Source organism: Schistocerca cancellata, chromosome 9, assembly GCF_023864275.1.
Source record: "Schistocerca cancellata isolate TAMUIC-IGC-003103 chromosome 9, iqSchCanc2.1, whole genome shotgun sequence".
In the NCBI taxonomy this organism is placed as follows: Eukaryota; Metazoa; Arthropoda; class Insecta; order Orthoptera; family Acrididae; genus Schistocerca; species Schistocerca cancellata.
Window position 1 is genome coordinate 498050975 of NC_064634.1, and position 20803 is coordinate 498071777.

The 20803-nt window shown below is 39.5% G+C and overlaps 1 protein-coding gene across 4 annotated transcripts in view; it reads left to right on the forward strand.

Annotated features, from left to right (window-relative positions):
- Positions 1 to 682: 682 nt before the first annotated feature.
- The window catches only part of LOC126100753 (TRAF-type zinc finger domain-containing protein 1-like), a 68704-nt gene continuing 48583 nt past the window's right edge, over positions 683 to 20803 (forward strand). Inside the window, exons 1-3 of one of the 4 annotated variants that reach the window (XM_049911374.1) lie at positions 683 to 1111; positions 1197 to 1389; positions 12876 to 13068. In XM_049911374.1, the coding sequence (XP_049767331.1) occupies positions 1077 to 1111; positions 1197 to 1389; positions 12876 to 13068 (421 nt within the window). In that variant the 5' untranslated portion in view covers positions 683 to 1076. Of the gene's footprint in view, positions 1112 to 1196; positions 1390 to 1492; positions 1612 to 12875; positions 13069 to 20803 lie in introns of those variants that run through there. The other 3 variants (XM_049911375.1, XM_049911377.1, XM_049911376.1) reach the window with 3 other exon arrangements.

Sequence of the window (20803 nt, forward strand, 5' to 3'; positions counted from 1 at the left end):
CACCAGTTTCGCTTTTATTAAAATACAGGTAACAGAATATTCGGCAGACTGAAGTTCACTCTAACATATTTTTAAAATCTGAAAGAGTGCTTCACTAGCATTTTACATAATAAGGTCCAGGTTGTTAAAATCTGGAGCACGCGATTTTCTACAATGTAGTCCGCGCGTAGGAGTAAAAGGCATTATTTGAAATATTTTTTCCCCTTTCTATTGGCTTCTAGCATACAAACTTTTTAGCCATCTATTTGAAGTGTAATTGAAACCACGTTCAACAGATTATGATTCTGTGGTGTTGTCGATATGCAATGTTAATATAACGAGCTCTCTTGAAAATGCCCGTATTGATTTCGTCCGAATATAGTATGGCTACGACAGCGTATAAATGCAGGAATGCTAATTTTTTCCATCTACATTTTTTTTTAGAATAAAATATGTGTACCATGTAAATATAGCCCACTGGAGAGAAGGCTATCAATCAAAATCATGTAAAGTGGAAGCAACAACAAAACCTGATTATTGTGCAGGGGATAAACCTTTTTACTAAGCAAAACGGGTTAAAATGTTCGACATGAATGATTTGTCTATTTTTACAAGCTAAGTAGATTCGGGACGGTGTCGAGGACAGCAAATTCCGTGCGAGCGACATGGTCTAAAAATATCTAAATGAGAGCAGTGTACTTTGTCGTCGAAGTAATTAGACCGCGTGTAGAACAACTGACGAATATGCCACTGTCGTTCCCATTTTTGTCGAGAACGTTAAATAGAATTTCATTAAACAATTAAAGGTCTTATACAGGCATAGCTATTTTCAGCAGTACGGTTTATTTTAATTTGTGCCGATACTACAAGTACTACCATTGTTTGAATCGGTCAACTCCTACTAGTACTGCATCCTGAGCGAATATATTTAAGAACGGCAAGCGGAGTGCTTTGAAAATTGTAAAGACTGTGACAGGGCTCCCCCGCACTAACGAGCGTAGTTTGTATCGGTGCAGGGAAGTGTGAATGTAAGGTATCGTGTAATAGAAGGTTTTAGCAAATATAGATAGCATCATTGCTTAAATTATTGAGCGACGATGAATGAAAATGAAGTGAAGTATTGTTCTAATTGGTAAGTTAGGTTATTAGCATAGCTGTCATACGGCGCGCTAACAGACGAATTGAATGTTGAAGTAATAACCATGTTTTTGTTTTAGCAAAAGAGAAATCCCAGGGGGAAATTTCATGATGCATATAATTCACTGTCAGCGAAAGCTTGCTCTTTGCCAGAAGTGTGATGAGCCAGTTCCACATAGTGAATATGCGGCTCACAATGCGAATTTTCATTCCATAGTCGAATGTCCGGACTGTGGTCTTCAGTTGGAACAAAGACATTTGCAAGAACATAAGGTGTGTTGTTTATTACAAGTATTTCTGGAATTTTGTGTCGTATTTTTAAACCGTTTTATTTCCGGGTTAGAAATGGGATAGGTTTGCGGAAGTGTTCTGTTCATCAGTGGACTCTGCGCTTTATACGTAATTTACTAAGTCTTCTGTCGCATTTATGCATGAATGAATTCCACCAGTTTCTGAAAGCAGTTGTTACATTATAGTAGCGGTTCGTATATGTGTGTACGTAACTTATTTTTGCGATAGTTGATGGTGGCTTGTTGAGTGTTAAGTTATATTTAGTAGTAGGCCTACCTTGTGTTGTCTAGTTCATGTCACTGATGATACTTTTGTTAAATTCTGCTAACGTAGACTAGTAACCATCGAACATCAAATTGCTTTGTCATCCTCAAGTTTTGGTAGACACGTATTCATGCTTCCACAGATTTGTTATTTCAGCAAATGATTCTCTTATTTTTTTGTATTGGTGAGAGATTCGTGTGACCAATCAAAAATTATGAAAAGATAATGGTAACTACTGATTTTCACCTTTATGCCTGTGGAAATGATACTCCTGAAATGAGGTGGCTGAACCTTTTTGCTCCCATTGAGTGTCAAAGTTCCATATCTAGTGTAAATTTTTGCATGTTTGTAGGCTGATTCTGGTGAATTGATAAACCATTGTCTGAATTATTGCGTTTTCCCTTCATGACTAATAATGACAAGTTGTGTTGTGGTGTGCTCTTCAAATTTATTTGTTTTATGGAGTTAATGTTTCTCCCTGCCTGTTGGAATGCAGGTTCCTGACAAATTCTTTATGTAATAAAACGGAGTAAATACTGCCGTCCTTACGATGTTATTTATTATATGGTTACCAGTTTTGGTGCTTCAGTGCACCGTCATCAGGCCTTTTTTTGAAAATTGTATTTTGTTTGGCCCCTTTACCGTGGTGTCTAATGAATTCTAATGTAAATTGAGATGACAGAAGTCATGGGGTACCTCCTAATATTGCGTTGGACTTCCTTTTGCCCGGCATAGTGCAGCAACTCAACACGATGTGGACTCAGTAAGTCATTCCAAGTACCCTGCAGAAATACTGAGCCATGCTGTGTATACAGCCATCCAAAACTGTTGCTGGCACTGGGTTTTGTGCACAAACTGATCTCTCAGTTATTTCCCATAAATTTATGATAGAATTTGTGTTGAACGATTTGCGTGGCTAAATCATTTGCTTAAATTGTCCAGAATATTCTTCAAACTAATTGTGAAAGTTGTGGCCCAGTGACATGTGCACATTGTCATCCATAAAAATTCTATTGTTGTTCGGAAACATGAAGTTTTGAATGACTGCGCAAGGACTCCAAGAAGCTGAACATACCTGTTTCCAGCCAATGATTGGTTCAGTTGAACCAGAGGACCCACTCCATTCAATGAAAATACAATCCACACGATTATGGAGCCACGACCACCTTGCACAGTGCCTTATTGACAAGTTGGGTCCATGGCTTTATTTGGTATGTGCCATGCTCAAACCCTAGCCTCCACTCTTACCAACTGAAATCGGAACTCAGCTGAGCAGGTCATCTAGGGTCCAACCCGAAATGGTCACAGGCTGAGGAGAGGTGCTGCATACAAGTAGAGGCATTTGTGACTGTCATCTGCTGCCATGGCTCATTAATGCAAAATTTCACTGCACTGTCCTAACATTGATTTCTGTATTTATTTCACCCAGTGTTGCTTGTTTATTAGCACTGACAACACAATGTAACTGCCGCTGCTCTCGGTCATTAAGTGAAGGCTGTCGGCCACTGTATTATACATAGTAATGCCTGAAATTTGCTATTCTTGGCACACCTTTGTCACTGTGGATCTCGGAATATTGACTTCCGTAAATGATTTCCAAAATGGAATGTCCCATGCATCTACCTCCATCTACCATTCTGTGTTCAGAATTCTATTGCCATCTGTATATGTGCACATCACTATCTCATGCCTCTTGTCACATCAGTGTATAATAGGCTACAGTAGTGAACATGGAAGAACCTGTATGTAGTCCACATACGACTATTTCTTATACAATACAAACACTATAGAAATTGGGAAACCATGTATGATTTATAAATAGTTCTTTGTTTTAAAATGATATTTTCTTAGTTTATGTCAAATTTGTAGTGAGATGATTCACGAAACATTTATCAAGATGTAACCCTACATTACACTTTGCAGCATTTCAGAAGATGCATGATGACACTTAGTGCATTGTATTTTAACAAGGTGGAATACTCCAGTATAACGGATATTCAGAGGTACAGAGTTCAGTCTTCTCAGGGTTATAGCACTTGGTGTTCCTATCTTCAGAGCTGTTGATAATCCCAGTGTTGTTCCTCATATCAAATCTAAGTAGGAAATACCAGGTGAAAAGTTCAAGTATAATAATCACGTGTTGACCATCGCATCACTTTGGCAGAATCTGCAGTAGGGCCACCACCACTTATTTGATCTGACTCAAATTCTGTATAGGATTTGATGCTGATGAAGAGATCTGCTGCTCCCATACCATGGTTGTAGAGATGAAAGGTAGTTGGTTGAGGAATGCATAAATTCTGATCCGCATTCTGTGTTTGCCACTATAGGGTGCGGGTTAGCATCTTCTGATATGTTTATACCACTCGTCACCAGACTGCCATCATTCCATCCCAGAAGAGTAATTTCTTTGCCCAAAGTGTGTACTGCATGAAGGGAACCACGTGGACTTTTGGCAAGGTTTCTAAGTGAACCATTTCTTTTGCAAAGGCAACAGAGACAGAGAAATGAAATATTTGTCTGGATAAGTGCAGCTTCCAGGTTAAATAAAACTTGTGGAAAGCTTTTCAGTAACTGAAGTGCCCAACATTTTGCTGATATACGTATCATCGTTTCCTGTATAGAGTGAGAACTCTACTAGATAACTGTAAGGTTTTGCAATAAACCAAAATTTAAAAGCAGATCTATAGGTTTTCGTCTAATGAACTGTCATCAAATGCCCCCACCACTCCCAGTTTAGTCCAGTGGTCCTGGCCAAAAAGAAAGTGGAACCCACGGGTTCAGGATATTCCTTGATCTTAATGTTAGTAGCCTATTTCACACACTTACCTGGTGAATCAATTTCTGAATCATCATTGAGATGTAGAAATCTGTGTATAGTTTCAAATCAATTTCCTTATTACAGCTGTAGAGACAGCACAGTTGTTAGTACCTTTTTCAGTGTCCAATAAAGTGTTTGAAGCGGCAGCGTAATGTATCCAAAAAACAGTAAAATCCCAAATAAGTACGCTATGTAATTTGCCTAGTAACAGTTCAAAATTTGTATAGGCTTTGATTGTAGAACACTTGAAAATTTCCTTACAAATGTGATCCATTATTTCATTGTCAAAAACTATTTTGAGTTAATCAGTAGGTGTGGCATTGTTTTGCTGCATTCTGTGGACAACTATTGGTCTTGGTTCTATATTTAAATCAAAAGGACATTGCTAAATTAGCTTTTTGCATATATTTTTCCTGCCAGGTGAATTCAACTGTAAATGTTTTACTTTTGAAATTTGTTGTAATAAACTTCTGTCAACTAACACCTTCAAAGCTGCATCCTAGTATCTGAAATGAAGATATGAACCATTACCTTCAGTGACTCTCACCTCATCACCCCTTGGTTCCCTGCTCACCACTGTTGATGCTACTTCCCTATAACATCTATATACCCCATGCCCGTGTTCCGCTGTCTTCACTGCTCCAAACCCACCAACTTGTTACATGCTCACACATAACTGCTTTTACTTTGAGGGGGAGGTATACAGGGTGTCCATAGGTAAAGTTCCAGTTTCAAAATGCTGTAGAAAGAAAAGCACTGCTCAGAATGATGTCAAATTTGAACAACATATTATTGACACAGATGGGAAAGATAGTGAACAAAAAGAAATTAATACTAATTTGAGTAATTGGTAGTGCTGTAAGTATCAAAATATGCACACTGATAGGCACATGGCACATGGCTTACCCTCAGTTTGTGTTGGATACACCCAATGTGACTGTCTCTGTGAAGAATCTCTCACTGCTGGTGACACTCTTGTACAAGAATGCTAGTAGCCCTGCAAAAGTTCCGAACACTCAAGGGTATGAAGACAGATTTGGACTGATGTGTGCATAGGATCTGAAGAAAATGATTGCACATTTAAAGAACATGAATTTTCAAATGTGACAGGGAGGAAAGCAGTTAATACGATGTTTGTCGAAAATGTTGCCACAGCATTACAGGAGGGGTCAAGCAGTGGTGTGCAACATGCAGTGCATGATGAATTGCCTGAACGTTTGAACATGTGTGTGAGCACTGTACATAAAATCTTATGAAACATCCGGCACTGCTGTGTATACAAAATCATCCATTTTTGATAGTTACTTCATGCTGACCTGCCAGGAAGACAAGCATTAACTCTGGAATTCCTTGCTCACATGGACATGGGCAGTAATAATCATGGAACATTTTGAAGACGTACGAAGCCATCTCCAAAGACATGTCAGTATGCAGAATTGTAGAATATGGGCAACTGATAATTCACACACACATCAGCTGGTACCACTTCACTCTGCTAAGGTGACTATGCGGTGCAAGATGACGGCATCATTTATCATTGGACAGTATTTTTTCGACGAGATGAATCTTCTGGGTCCTGTTACCTGTACCGTCACTGGTAAATGTGATAAATCTTTTGTGCACAAATGTTATTTCAACCCTTCAACAGTGTGGATGTGCGGGTAGGATCATTTTTATGCCTGGTGACACTCCTCCACACACTGCACAGACAGTGAAGCAGATTCTGCAGAGGCATTTCTGAAATGCTATAATTATCAACTGCCATTTCCCTACAGCCTGGCCATCCAGATCACCCGATCTTAATCGGTGTGACTTCTGGCTGTGTGGTTATGTGAAAGATGTGTTAGGTGCACTAGTTAACAAACGTAGCTGAATTGAAGGCACACATTGCACAATGCATTCTGAATGTGATCCCGAGACACTCCTTTCTGTTGTGGAACATGCTGTTTCGCGATTTCAACTTGTGGCAGAAAACGGGACAGCATATTGAACATGTCTTGTGCCAGTCTCGTGACAGTTAAAAACTGATGCCATTTTGCTTTGTATGTGGTTTTTGGCCTCAGGACAATTAAAAACCGATTTTTCCCATCCAGCGTGATACAGCCTTGTTGCATGAAGGATGGGCTTACCTAACTAACATTGCCACAATTGTTGACTGCTGCACTTGTGCCAATCTTATACATTGAATGGTACAGATGATGTAATGTGCAACTCAAACCAAAGCTGTTGTATTTAGAGTCATATCATTTGTAGCTGACTCCATTCATATTAAGGCATTTACAGTGCTACCTAATGGTCCCACCTCCCCTCCCTCCCCTGCATCAACAATATGTTTTTCAAATTTGATGTCATTCTGAGCAGTGGTCCTCTCTCTATAGTGTTATGAAACTGGAACCTTAATAATTGACACCCTGTACAAACTAATATGCAGCACAGCTATGGGCACCCCATGGCAACCTCCTATGCCAATGTGTTTATGGGCCATCTCAAAGGAGCACCCTGTCATCCCTCAGTATCATCCCAGACTGAAACAGCTGAACCATATCCTTCACCAAGCCTATAACTATCGATACACGTGACTGGAAATGAGGAACATTCAACCCACAATTCTTCCCACTGGTCTAAGTTGTGTTCTGCTGCCCACCCAGTCTGAGCACTATCCTAGTCCCACCCCTATGCCATGCCCACTTTCAACCCCTTTTCACATGGGACATATCCCTGTGAAATACTCCTTGTGCGACACCTGCTTAATTTACCCTCCCAGCATATCCTACTGGTCCTGTCACATGCTTACCCTGTCCCACAACAGGCAGGGCCACATGTGAAAGCAATGTCATGTACTCACTCTGCTGCAATTTCTGCAGGACATTTTATGTAGGCATGACTACCAGCCAATGGTCCATCCAGTGCATGGCCACCGCCAAACTGTAGCCTTGATCAGAGTTGATCTTGCAGTGTCACAATGTGCTGCTGAGCATGTCATGCTCTATTTCAATGGCTGCTGCACAACCCATGCCATCTACCATACGTGCTTGCCCCTAGTAGCTGATTTCCTGAAGTATATAGATGTGAGTTACCGTATTTACTCAAATCTAAGCCGCACCTGAAAAATGAGACTCGAAATCAAGGGTAAAAAAAAATTTCCCGAATCTAAGCCGCACCTGAAAGTTGAGACTCGAAATTCAAGGGGAGAAAAAAGTTTTAGGCCGCACCTCCAAATCAAAACAGTGTTGGTCCATTGTAATATGAGGCACAATTTAGGTCGAATGAATGACTATACAGCTACAGTAGTTCGGTTCGAGTCATAAGCTTAAGCTATACCAGGTAGCCATTGCTATGCATCAGGCACTCCGTCCGTATTTATACGGGTACCCTTCCTTTTTCACGTGCTTCATCTGGTTTGAATTGATTGCTTATTTTTCTTTGATATGATAAGTGCCGTTCTCTTTGTTATAGGTGTTTACGTCACTCTAAGCTAAAAATGTATTACTATACTATGTCATGCATTGTTTGTTGCATTCTGTGTTTACGGCCTGTCGTCGCTCGCGGCATGGCTTGCTTTTGTGCACGCTACCGCCGCTTACAATTAAAGGGAAAAAAAAAGAGAGAGGAATCGTCTCATTAGCGAAACAATGGCAAGAGACTGCTATTTCTTTTTACTTACACTGCTGCTTTCTTTGATAATGATCTACAAGAACCAAATAATAGAATGTGTATGATAGAAGATGTTCTGAATGAGAGTTTAGCGAAAATTTTTCTCCGTTTGAAAATCTTTGCAGACGCCTCTTTAACACATTACATTCTGCACAGAAATTAGTCATCTTAGATTTAAAAATGTAGTCAATTGCCATGCTTCATTTCTGACTGTATCACTATTAGGCATAATACGAATATAAACATGACACGATATGTATATTCTTCCGCGTTTGCTGTTGTCTCACTCTAGTTTCGTAGTTTATTAGGCAGACAGGATTTAAATGAGATAGCAGCAAACACGAAAGAATACATGGCAAAATGTTTATATTCGTGTTATTCTTATGGTGAAGAGAATACTGCATGTGATTCACAATTCATAAAAGTTCTTATTAGCAACCATCTCTTCTCACAGGTAGGAAAAAATTCAGAATGTAGAGTTGGCCATATTGACAAAAAACCCCAAACAGTCTTGCCACTCGGATTTTCGTAGTACATTGAAATGCTGCTAAATTCGAAGATGAACTATACTTAATTTGTATTTACTTCGTTGGATAATGTATGAAAATGCAGTGGTCGAAACTCGGGGCGGAGAAAAAATGCTCATCTTCCACAATTTTTTTTTTTAATGACGCAGAGGTTTTGGCGCCAGTATTTATCTTTGTGCCTGCAAAGCATGCCTGTGTAGCACTACATATATTCGACTGCAGAAGTTAGTTGTGGCGGCACCTACCACCATTTTTCAGAACTTCCGCTTACTTTGCACTCGATTCTAAGCCGCAGGCGGTTTTTTGGATTACAAAAACCAGAAAAAAAGTGCGGCTTAGATTCAAGTAAATACGGTATCCTTGCAACACATTTTTCATTCCCACACTACTACCCCAGGAACCCTTAACTTCACTCATCTTGCACCCACACCCTCCTCCCCACAGTCTCCTCTTCCTCTGTTCTGTCACCCCCTCTCAGTCCAGTGTCCACGTAGTTGTCATCGTGCAGTACACAAACTCACTGTTGTCATGGTACATGTGTCACATTCTTAGCCAATATACTTGCTGCCCTGCTCTCCTTAATTAAAATCCTGGACACCTGCTGCGTCCCTCTGAGTTATCAACCTTCTTTACCCAACCATCCCTCACAGTGCAACCCCTCATCTCAGTTAGTATGACAATCATTTTGTAAGGGGCTGAAATTATGCTGCTTAATTGAACTGGCAACATTTTACCTACATAAGTTTGGTTCCAGTTTAGGACTGTTATGGCCTATACAGTTTCTTTAATGCAGAAGAAAAATCTTATCTAAAGGAGACAGTGTAGATTCTAGACACACAGATCTTGTAAAACTCAACTCACTACATCTACATCTCTGTTCTCAGAGAGACCCAGAGGGCTACTGATAATGGCTCCCCTTTCAGGAGGCATGTAGTACAGTTCTACACTATTTCTTTGTGAGAAATACGAGCTTATGGAATATTGATCGAGCTTTGTGACTAGATTCAGGACTTCCTGCCAGATGGTACTCAAAATGTCATTGTTAATGGGGTGAGATCTTCATTTGCAGAATTAACTTCTTGAGTACCTCGCGGGAGTGATACAGGGCTGTTAACATTAGAAATACATACAAATGATCTGATGGATAGTGGCAGAAGCTCTGTGAGGTGTTTGCAGATGATGCTAATGTATACTGGGAAAGATTGAAGTCAAAAACCAGCAGCAAAATGCAGGACAACCTGCAGAGAATCAACACTTGGCAGAGGGATTGGAAATAGACTCTTAGTATGCATAAAAGTAAAGTACCATGCATAAGTAGTTGTAAGTACTAATTACCCCTCTGATATAATATTGATAACAGATCACAGTAACAACTATTAAATTTGTAGATGTATGCATCTGGGGTGACCTAAAGTAAAGCAGCCATATAAAACGAAAAGTAGGACTGCAGATCCCAAATTGAAAGTAATTGGAACAATCATAAGAAAATGTGATTCATTTATAAAAGAGAATGTATTACTCTCCTTTGACATACTGCTGGACGTAACTTGTCAGTCTGGGAGCCTTATCAGGTATGATTAATAGGAGAAAGAGAGAAGATGTGGAGAATGGCATGTTTCTTCAAGAGTTCATTTATTAAATGTCAGAATGTTGTGGAAATACTCATCAGACTGCCAGATGGTACATGATGTTACATGTCATGGAGATGTTATAAGAAGAGCCAGGCAACACTTCACCTCCTTCAGTATACATTTTGCAAATGGCTGTAATAGGAAATTGGACAGATATAATTTCTCCAAAATTAGACCTCGTATGAGACTTAAAACAGTCATTTATGCTGCATATCATTCATGAACAGAAGAGGGAAGTGGAAGCATAATATAGGTACACTGAAGAGCCAAAGAAACTGGTACACTTGCCTAATATTGTGTAGGACCCCTGCGAGCATGCAGAGGTACCACAATACAACGTGGCATGGACTCAACTAATGTCTGAAGTAGTGCTAGAGGGAACTGACGCCATGAATCATGCAGTGCTGTCCATAAATCCTTAAGAGTACGAGCTGGTGGAGCACAGCACATGGCAAGGCATCCCAGACATTCTGAATAATGTTCATGTCTGGGGAGTTTGGTGGCCAGCAGAAGTGCTTAAACTCAGAGAAGTGTTTCTGGAGCCACTCTGTAGCAGTTCTGGATGTGTGAGGCAAGGCATTGCCCTGCTGAAATTACCCAAATTCATCGGAATGCACAGTGGACGTGAATGAACGCAGATGATCAGACACGATGCTTATGTACATGTCACCTGTAAGAGTCGTATCTAGATGTATTAGGGGTCCCATATCACTCCAACTGCACACATCCCACGCCATTATAAAACCTCCACCAACTTGAAAAGTCCCATGCTGACAAGCAGGGACCATGGATTCATGAAGTTCTCTGCATAACCGTACCCCTCCACCTGCTCAATACAATTTAAAACAACCAGGCAACATGTTTCAAGTCATCAACAGTCCTTTGTTGGTGTTGTCGGGCCCAGGCAAGGCATAAAGCTTTGTGCCGTGCAGTCGTCAAAGGTACACAAGTGAGCTTTTGGCTCCGAAAGCCCATATTGATGTTGTTTCATTGAATGGTTTGCGCACTGACACTTGCTGATGGTCCAGCATTGAAATCTGCAGCAGTTAGCAGAAGGGTTGCACTTCTGTCACATTGAACAATTCTCTTCAGTCGTTGTTGGTCCCGTTCTTGCAGGATCTTTTTCCGGTTGCAGCGATGTCAAAGATTTGATGTTTTACCGGATTCTAGATATTCACGGTACACTCATGAAATGGTCGTACCGGAAATATCTCTACTTTGTCGCTACCTCGGAGATGCCGTGTCCCATAGCTTGTGTGCCGACTGTAGTACCACATTCAAACTCACTTAAATCTTGATAACCTACCATTGTAGCAGCAGTAACCAATCTTAACAGCTGTATCAGACTTTTGGTGTCTTATATAGGTGTTGCCGACTGCTGTGCCTTATTCTGCCTGTTTGCATATGTGTGTATTTGAATACGCATGCCTATACCCGTTTCTTTGGTGCTTCAGTGTAAATGTATATGTATATGAATTTATAAGGGCTAACATGGTAATGCTCTCAGAAAATACTAATAATTTTCGACGTCTACACAAGAATTCTCACTGAAGAATAATTCTAAACTTTTTCCCTAATTTTGCATTAATAAGCTGCTGGTTCTCCCAGGTTGACATTATTGTTTACACATCCCAACTACATATAAGACGGTGTGGGTATGCAAGTAGCTGTATGAGCACCCTAGTGTACAGGAATTGCCCAGTCCCCTCACTATCAGCACTCTTTACCAGGGCAAGAATTCCCACGTCATAAGCTCTCAGGTGGGGTAGTTGGGTCTCGGACAAGCCTACCCATAGTACACTACCATACCAAACCTAATTTTCAGATTCTGCCGTTAATATAAGCAGTTTCCAGATAAAATCTTTTTAAAAATTGAAACCACATTTGATTGCTGTAGATAATAATTATTAGCAATAGAGAAATTACATGAAGGTGCCGTTTTCATCCATAGTTAATGTGGTGTATGGAAAACATATTGCTTAATTTGTATGTGGAACAGTAAAAACTAGTGCTATAAGTAAATTATTATCTGTTTTATTTGGATACCATGGTTTAAACTTGTCAAGTAGGTTGAGAAAATCAATCAATCCTACTGATGCTTAAGATAAACTATCAGGAAATTTGACAATCATTTATTTCATAAATAATGTGCCGCTTGGCAGTAAGTGTGCTTGAAATGTATTCTAGTTGGGTCTCTGGTACCTTAACTGTCAGCCGAAAGGCAGAAAGGCTATATATTGAGTGATCAAAATAAATATTGTATAATCATTCATTATATATGTAAAGGAAAAAGTGTGCAGTGTTTATGAATCGACCTTACAGTTTAAGCATAATTGAAGACATGAAGATTTTAGTCTTGGATCAGTGATTAATACATTTATGTCATTAATAGTATTGGGCCAGAGAGAGGATTTACCAGAACAGCCTAGAAGCTTTATTAGAAAGAATTCAGTTCTGTTGAACTACTATTTTGTTGCTCGTTCTTCAATTTCTTCCTGCTACCTATTTATAATGTCTTGTTTGTTTTCTCGTTTTGTAGTTATCTAATTTCAAATCATTATGTCGTTTCAGAATTCTTCATGCTCAAGGCGTGAGATATGCTGCAGCTATTGTCATATAGAGACAAAAGCTGCAGACCTTGCGGAACATGAGAATTACTGTGGTAGCCGAACAGAAAAATGCGAAGACTGTGGAGAGTATGTAATGCTAAAGTATCAGCAACTGCACAGAGACACAAATCATGGATTCTTGAAACTGGAAGATGGTAAAAATTCTATTGTATTTCTTCTTAAATGTTTGGGTTGGGGGGCTGTTCTGTAGTACATAAGTTACTATCACCACCACCATATGTGTATTTTTGCCATTGTTTGAGTGATATCTGAAGATTGTTTCTGTACTGTTTTTATCACAATAAAAACTGTAGTTGAAAATTAAAAAGCCGTGCAGAAACAGCTATGGTTGGAACATGAAGAGGCTGCTAAAATTAGCACCGGAAACTTTGTTTTGGAATTTGCTTTAGTGTATGAAACAATGAAAGAGCTTGACTGTCAGAGGGCTCTTCAGTTTTTCACCTTAAGTGTTTTGTTACTGCCAGTGAGAAGCCTTTCTTTGCATGACTTCGAGTCCTTTTTACTCAGGCTGTGTTGTAATGAGCGCCATAATAAAAGAACAAAATAATGCTTATGCCAGCACAGTTGTTGGCAAAGTTGCAATTGATTTGCACACGAGCTGCCCCCAACATGTCATATTCAACAGTAGAACTGTGGTTCTACATCCAAACCTATCTTCTACAAATTGTTATTATTAAATGCCTCTTTGTTTGCTGTAATCGGCCCCTATAGGAGGGATCCACAGGGGGCTGCAGGCAGCACTGTGGGTCACAAAGGCAGGTGGGGCTCTCGGAAAGTTAAGATTTGATGCTTTGTATAAATAGAACACCAACATCCAAATATTGGTTTCAAAATGTTCTGTTAAGTTTCACGATCACCAGTTCAGTACTTCAGAGATATATCCATTGTTCTGACTCCATAGCACAGCTATCAGCAGTGCATCTGTGAATTTTCGATGACTTTGAGACGTAATATCTCCAGTAGTATTTTTGTGAAAGAAACAGAACTAGGTCATCTCATACGACTCTCAAACTCTCTTGAGCAAAAAAAATAATTTCATGAGCAATTTTCAGTGGATAATTTCAAGCAGCATTGACCAAAAAAATAGACACTCAAAACAAATGTGAAGTTTAGCTTTCTGTATCTCCAAAAATAAGTGCAGACTAAACATGAAACTTTATACGCAACAGGCTACCAATACAAATAAAATTTCATTCTCCTACCACTGTTCAGTAGTTTACAGGTTGAGGGCAAAGATGGCAATTTTTCTAAGAATACCAAACATTGTTATTTTTGGACTACTTTTACAAACAAGAGTCTTCTGTAAACTCATATAAACTCTTTTCATTGAAAAGACCATGTTCTAAACTACCTAAAAGAAACTGTATGTGGTTTTGAAATGCAAGCATGTAAGGCCCTAAAAAATGATGCCACTGTGGGAGTGCATTGAAAATGGGGTCCATATTCTGCCGGTACTCAAATTAAATCTGACAGCTTTTATTATGTTCCACAATATTTTTTAGTTTCCTCTATGGAAAGTAATATCAGAGGTCCTGATGGCCAGGAAATGAATTGTAGTCATAAAAAACTGCAAATAATTAGTCTTTTTATTTTTTTTTAGACATCTCTACAGCATTCAGCTCTTCAAAATGCATTTATAAAAATATGAAATAGAATAAGGAAAAGAATAGGTCTCTCTCTCTCTCTCTCTCTCTCTCTCTCTCTCTCTCTCTCTCTCTCTTTTTTCCTAATAATTTGAGATAATCACATGTAAAAAGTGTAATTTTATGGTTTGTTTTATTAAAAGTTCTTCTCAAACACTCCCATCAGTGACATCATCTGGCCAGCAGTATGGTTTTCCTTGTGACATGCTACAGCAGATTAATTAAACCTGTAAAAAAGTTCAAGTAGCGTGACATAAACATAAGCTTAAGAGTCCTAAAAGAGACCTTTCGAGCTTCGGCCTCTGACACATATAGAAATATATCATCAGGCTTGGGATCGTGAGTAAAGAAGCGCTTATCAGATTTGGGAACCTGTGGTACAGAAATCTACCTGTGGCTGCTGTTACACAGCTATCGGACATGGCACCTATGATAAGGATGCTGGTTTTCTCACTTTAAAAGGAATCAGCAGTGGACCATAGCAACACATTTGTACAATTCTTCATCAGTACACTAAAGTTCCACATAAAGTGCAGACTATGCTAAATATGCTGTACCTTAACTAACTGTGGCTGCTGTTACACAGCTATAGGTCATATGCTGTACCTTAAATGGGAATTAATCTAACACATCAATGGCATTCCACAATAAAAATACCTACTAATAATTGTCCAAAACATGAATCCATTCCGAAATATGTCATGAAGACTGGTTTGAACTTGTCCAAAATTTTCATACTGTGATGGTTGTGTAAAACCTGAAGGCTGTTTATATGATGTATGCTGCAGCTGTTATGCAACAATTTCACTGCCATGATCTCAAATATCTTGATTATGGACATTTAAATTGTGAAGTTTATAATCAGTTTGATTCCTTAGTTGTAGCAGAAACACAGACTGAAATATGTCACAGTGAGTTGTGGCAAAAATACACCCTTCCTCCCCCCTCCCCCACCCTTTTTAAGTTTTTTAAGTTAGTTGGACTATATCTCATTTCCAAGTTATCAAAACTTCTGATATTGTCTTCCCAGACAGTACCAAATGCATAATACGTAATAAAAATATGTCTGATTCAAGCACCAGCAGAATATAGACCCATTTTTGATGCTCCTCCATAGTGTCATCATTTCTGAGGGCCTTATATGCTTGCATTGTGAAACCAAACACAGTTTTTTGTAAAAGTAGACCAGAAATAACCATTTTAAGCATTTAAAATAAATTGCCATCTTTGCCCTCAGTTTGTAAACTATTGGAAAGCAGTAGGAGAATGAAATTTTGTTTTCTAAGAGGAGAAAGATAATGAAATTTCACATTCTAGGACTTTGTGGTGATAAGGTATGTGTGAAGTTTCAGATTTGTCTCGCAATCACTTCCATAGGTATAAAAGCTAAACTTCACATTTTCAAGCATCAGTTTCCCCCCTCCCCTCCACACACACACACACACACACACACACACACACACACACACACACACACACACACGAGCTACAATGTTCCCACAGCTGCCTTTTTTGCAGGCCACAAACAGTTACACTTGGAAACTATCTACATAGGTGTACAGTTACACTTGGAAACTATCTATGTAGGTGTCTTCAGAGTTGATGACCTAGTTGCCTTTGTCCAGCCAGATCCCCCCCCCCCCCTTCCTCCACCCACCCCACCACCACCACCACCACCACCACCACCACCACCACCAATATCGAAAAGATTTTCTTTTGGTGCAATAGTGTTTTGGCAGTAGTGTATGTGCTACACAAGTAAAATACATCCCTTACTTACAATTATAGGTGGTTAATTTGCCAAAGTGGCAAAGGTGCCAAGGTGGCAGCACCTTTTTCTGTTAACCGAATCATTTTAGTTGGTTCTGACATGTGACTCTTTGACTTCTCTTATGCATAGGAAAAGTATTTACTAGAGTCCAGAGCAGCTGCAAAGGCAGGTCGACAGATGTGCAGAAGTATCAGGAGGTTATGACTCTCGGCCGATTGCTCATCAGTGATGTTCACTAAGCCTGGAACTGGGGAGGCGGGGGCAACAAACTCAGTTGTCTGCTTAGGCGGCAATTTCAGTGGGCACCCAGTTCCTATTCTTGAAGAAAAAAATCTTGTTTCACAAAGTGCCCAGCATCCAGCACACTTACATCTATCAATTATTCATATGATCTTGAAACACATCCCTGTTGATTTTTGAAAATTTTTGAATGCATTCTGAACTAACCATAGGTTAATTTTTGCACGTCTGCAAGGTGTACATGATGTCTCTGCCTGGGGAATCCCCATCGTCGCATCAAGAAATAAAAAACTTCCTGCAGACGAATCGGGACAGGGCTTTATGAGCTGAGCCGAATAAACTCGAACGGTGAATGCCAATCACTGTTAGTTTATATGGTTGATTGGGTGTGCGAATGAAATCCATAAATTCAGACTACCAGGAATCACAGAAAATTTTTGCCAGAATGCTACACTACTAAGGCCCAGTTCTAAAGTCCCAGGTTAGCAGCCACTTAAGTTCTATTCTTGGAACAGTGTGGAAAACGAGTTGTACGAACTCATAGTAACGTCTAAATGGAGAATAAATGCAGGATAACTGAACCGTTGATTCTGGCAGGGTTAGTGAAATTAACTGGAAAGTAAGTTTTGACAATGGCAGGAATAGTTAGAGAATTAGTTATGACAAGATTGGTTGTTAGAATGAGAAAGGAGAAGAAACAGGGACATCACACAAATTATGTGGAAGAATATGACGATTCCAGATATATACAAATATTTCATACTACTACTTGAGGACAATATTATGGAAATGGAAGAGGATGTAGATGAAGGTGAAATGGGAGATACGATACTGCGTGAAGAGTTTGACAGAGCACTGAAAGACCTGAGTCGAAACAAGGCCCCCGGAGTAGACAACATTCCATTGGAACTACTGACGGCCTTGGGAGAGCCAGTCCTGACAAAACTCTACCATCTGGTGAGCAAGATGTATGAGACAGGTGAAATACCCTCAGACTTCAAGAAGAATATAATAATTCCAATCCCAAAGAAAGCAGGTGTTGACAGATGTGAAAATTACCGAACAATCAGTTTAATAAGCCACAGCTTCAAAATACTAACACGAATTCTTTACAGACGAATGGAAAAACTAGTAGAAGCTGACCTCGGGGATGATCAGTTTGGATTCCGTAGAAATGTTGGAACACGTGAGGCAATACTGACCTTACGACTTATCTTAGAAGAAAGATTAAGGAAAGCAAACCTACGTTTCTAGCATTTGTAGACTTAGAGAAAGCTTTTGACAATGTTGACTGGAATACTCTCTTTCAAATTCTAAAGGTGGCAGGGGTAAAATACAGGGAGCGAAAGGCTATTTACAATTTGTACAGAAACCAGATGGCAGTTATAAGAGTCGAGGGACATGAAAGGGAAGCAGTGGTTGGGAAGGGAGTAAGACAGGGTTGTAGCCTCTCCCCGATGTTATTCAATCTGTATATTGAGCAAGCAGTAAAGGAAACAAAAGAAAAATTCGTAGTAGGTATTAAAATCCATGGAGAAGAAATAAAAACTTTGAGGTTCGCCGATGACATTGTAATTCTATCAGAGACAGCAAAGGACTTGGAAGAGCGGTTGAACGGAATGGATGGTGTCTTGACGGGAGGATATAAGATGAACATCAACAAAAGCAAAACGAGGATAATGGAATGTAGTCGAATTAAGTCGGGTGATGTTGAGGGTATTAGATTAGGAAATGAGACACTTAAAGTAGTAAAGGAGTTTTGCTATTTGGGGAGCAAAATAACTGATGATGGTCGAAGTAGAGAGGATATAAAATGTAGACTGGCAATGGCAAGGAAAGCGTTTCTGAAGAAGAGAAATTTGCTAACATCGAGTATAGATTTAAGTGTCAGGAAGTTGTTTCTGAAAGTATTTGTATGGAGTGTAGCCATGCGTGGAAGTGAAACATGGACGGTAAATAGTTTGGACAAGAAGAGAATAGAAGCTTTCAAAATGTGGTGCTACAGAAGAATTATGAAGATTAGATGGGTAGATCACATAACTAATGAGGAGGTATTGAATAGAATTGGGGAGAAGAGAAGTTTGTGGCACAACTTGACCAGAAGAAGGGATCGGTTGGTAGGACATGTTCTGAGGCATCAAGGGATCACCAATTTAGTATTGGAGGGCAGCGTGGAGGGTAAAACTCGTAGGGGAAGACCAAGAGATGAATACACTAAGCAGATTCAGAAGGATGTAGGTTGCAGTAGGTACTGGGAAATGAAGAATCTTGCACAGGATAGAATAGCATGGAGAGCTGCATCAAACCAGTCTCAGGACTGAAGACCACAACAACAACAACAACAACTACTACTACTACTACTACTACTACTACTACTACTACTACTACTACTTTTCGATCTCATGCTTGCAAAAGTGGAGCATGTAACTGAAATATGGAACTATGTCCTAAAATAAAACTTTTTACTTGTAATAGGTGTAATAGGCTTTTGATATTGGTACTTCATGAATTAGATGCTGTCATGTTATTTGTGTAACTGTGGCAGATAAAAAGACCGTTTGTGCCTAAACAGTCTCACTTATTTGGCGTGTGTTATGATTGCTGCAATATTGGAAAGGCCTATTTTGTTTTATCTAGCAGACAGTGACAAAATAGACATAATCAAATTAATAAACCACACTAGTTTTGGGTACTATCTGTATTAATATCTTTCTCAGTATCATATGACAACATTTTGATTTTTCATGTAGCAAAATATTTGACGAACTTTTAGAGTGGTAATAGATCCTTTCACAGAAAGGAAAGCATGCCACGTAAAGCTTTAGCAAGATTAGAAAGGAAAAAATGCTGGGACCTAAGGACTGAAGAAATGTGTACTGTATTGCTTGTCTCTTGTTGTTACTAGTTTTATGTTTCCTGTGTTTAATTTTATGTCACATAAAATAGAAAACTTTTAGCTAATAGGCATTAAAGAGTGCAAATTTTTTGAAGAGTTCTTGTTCTCCTGGCCACAAATAATCCCACCCAGTTTCTTCTTCTCCTTTATTTTGAGGTTGTTAGGATTAGGATGTCAAACCAGCCAACTGGGAGTAGGAGAGGCCTCAACGGACATTTTAATTTCCACTATCCTGAGTATAGGATTGATGGCTTCCATTACAAAATACACACTTTTGAATTCGACAGAGCAGATTACAGTGATGTGCGATAGAAGAATGCTGTGTGAAGATACACGGCACTGCACTTTGTCACACTTAACATCAAATAACATATCTTACATTTCCTCAAACATATATGTTTTATATACCAAACTCTTCAGAAAGATGTGCACTGCAAAAGGAACATATTGTAGAAGAATTTGACCTTTATACAACTCATACCCCCATTTTACACTTATTTCATGAGGCCTACATCTTCCTAAGCTCATTTCTGAAATCGTCAAAGGTGTTTTAAATCCCTCTTTGCAGCTGCAAGGTAATACATATTTTTTGTCACCAAAATCGCCTTTCTTTTTGCAACGTGTATTTTTGTCACACCCGACGGGAGGCCATAGTCACACCAAATGCATTTTGTTTTATTGAAATAAAATATCATCATTGGTTTGTAATGAAACACACATACAATATGGCTTGCTTTCTGCATCTTATAACAATTTGTTGCTAAAGCTGTTGATGTTACTTACAATCTGTTATGTCCCCCCAGGAGGCTTGCTGCTCTTCGGAGTATTCATACTTGGCTACCACGGGCCTCCAGCCTTTGCAGCTTCTTTTCCTTTCCGTGCTGCATATCTGTCCTCTTGCTGATCTTTTTCGCCTCCCTTGAGGAATATGTCTGGGCTGTTTTTGGAAATGTATTATGCATTTTTGGTAGTCAATATCAGAATACTCTCAAATGTTTTTCGTTCCCTTTTTTCACCCCACCTTCTCCTCTCATTTCTCCTCCTCCTCCTCCTCTTCTTCTTCTTCTTCTTCTTTTTCTTCTTCTTCTTTTTCTTCTTCCTCCTGCTCCTCCTCCTCCTCCTCCTCCTCCTCCTGCTCCTCTTCTTCCCTGTGCGCTCCTGAAGGCTGGCCCACGTATCTGACATGTAACGCGTGACTGGGTAACACATAATTCCCAGCCCCGGGTCAATAGATAGGGTTCGCATGTATCCCCTGGTATAGGGCAGGCCCAGGGAGGGGTGATTGCCTCAGCTGCTACCTTCCGAAATTACTGACTGGT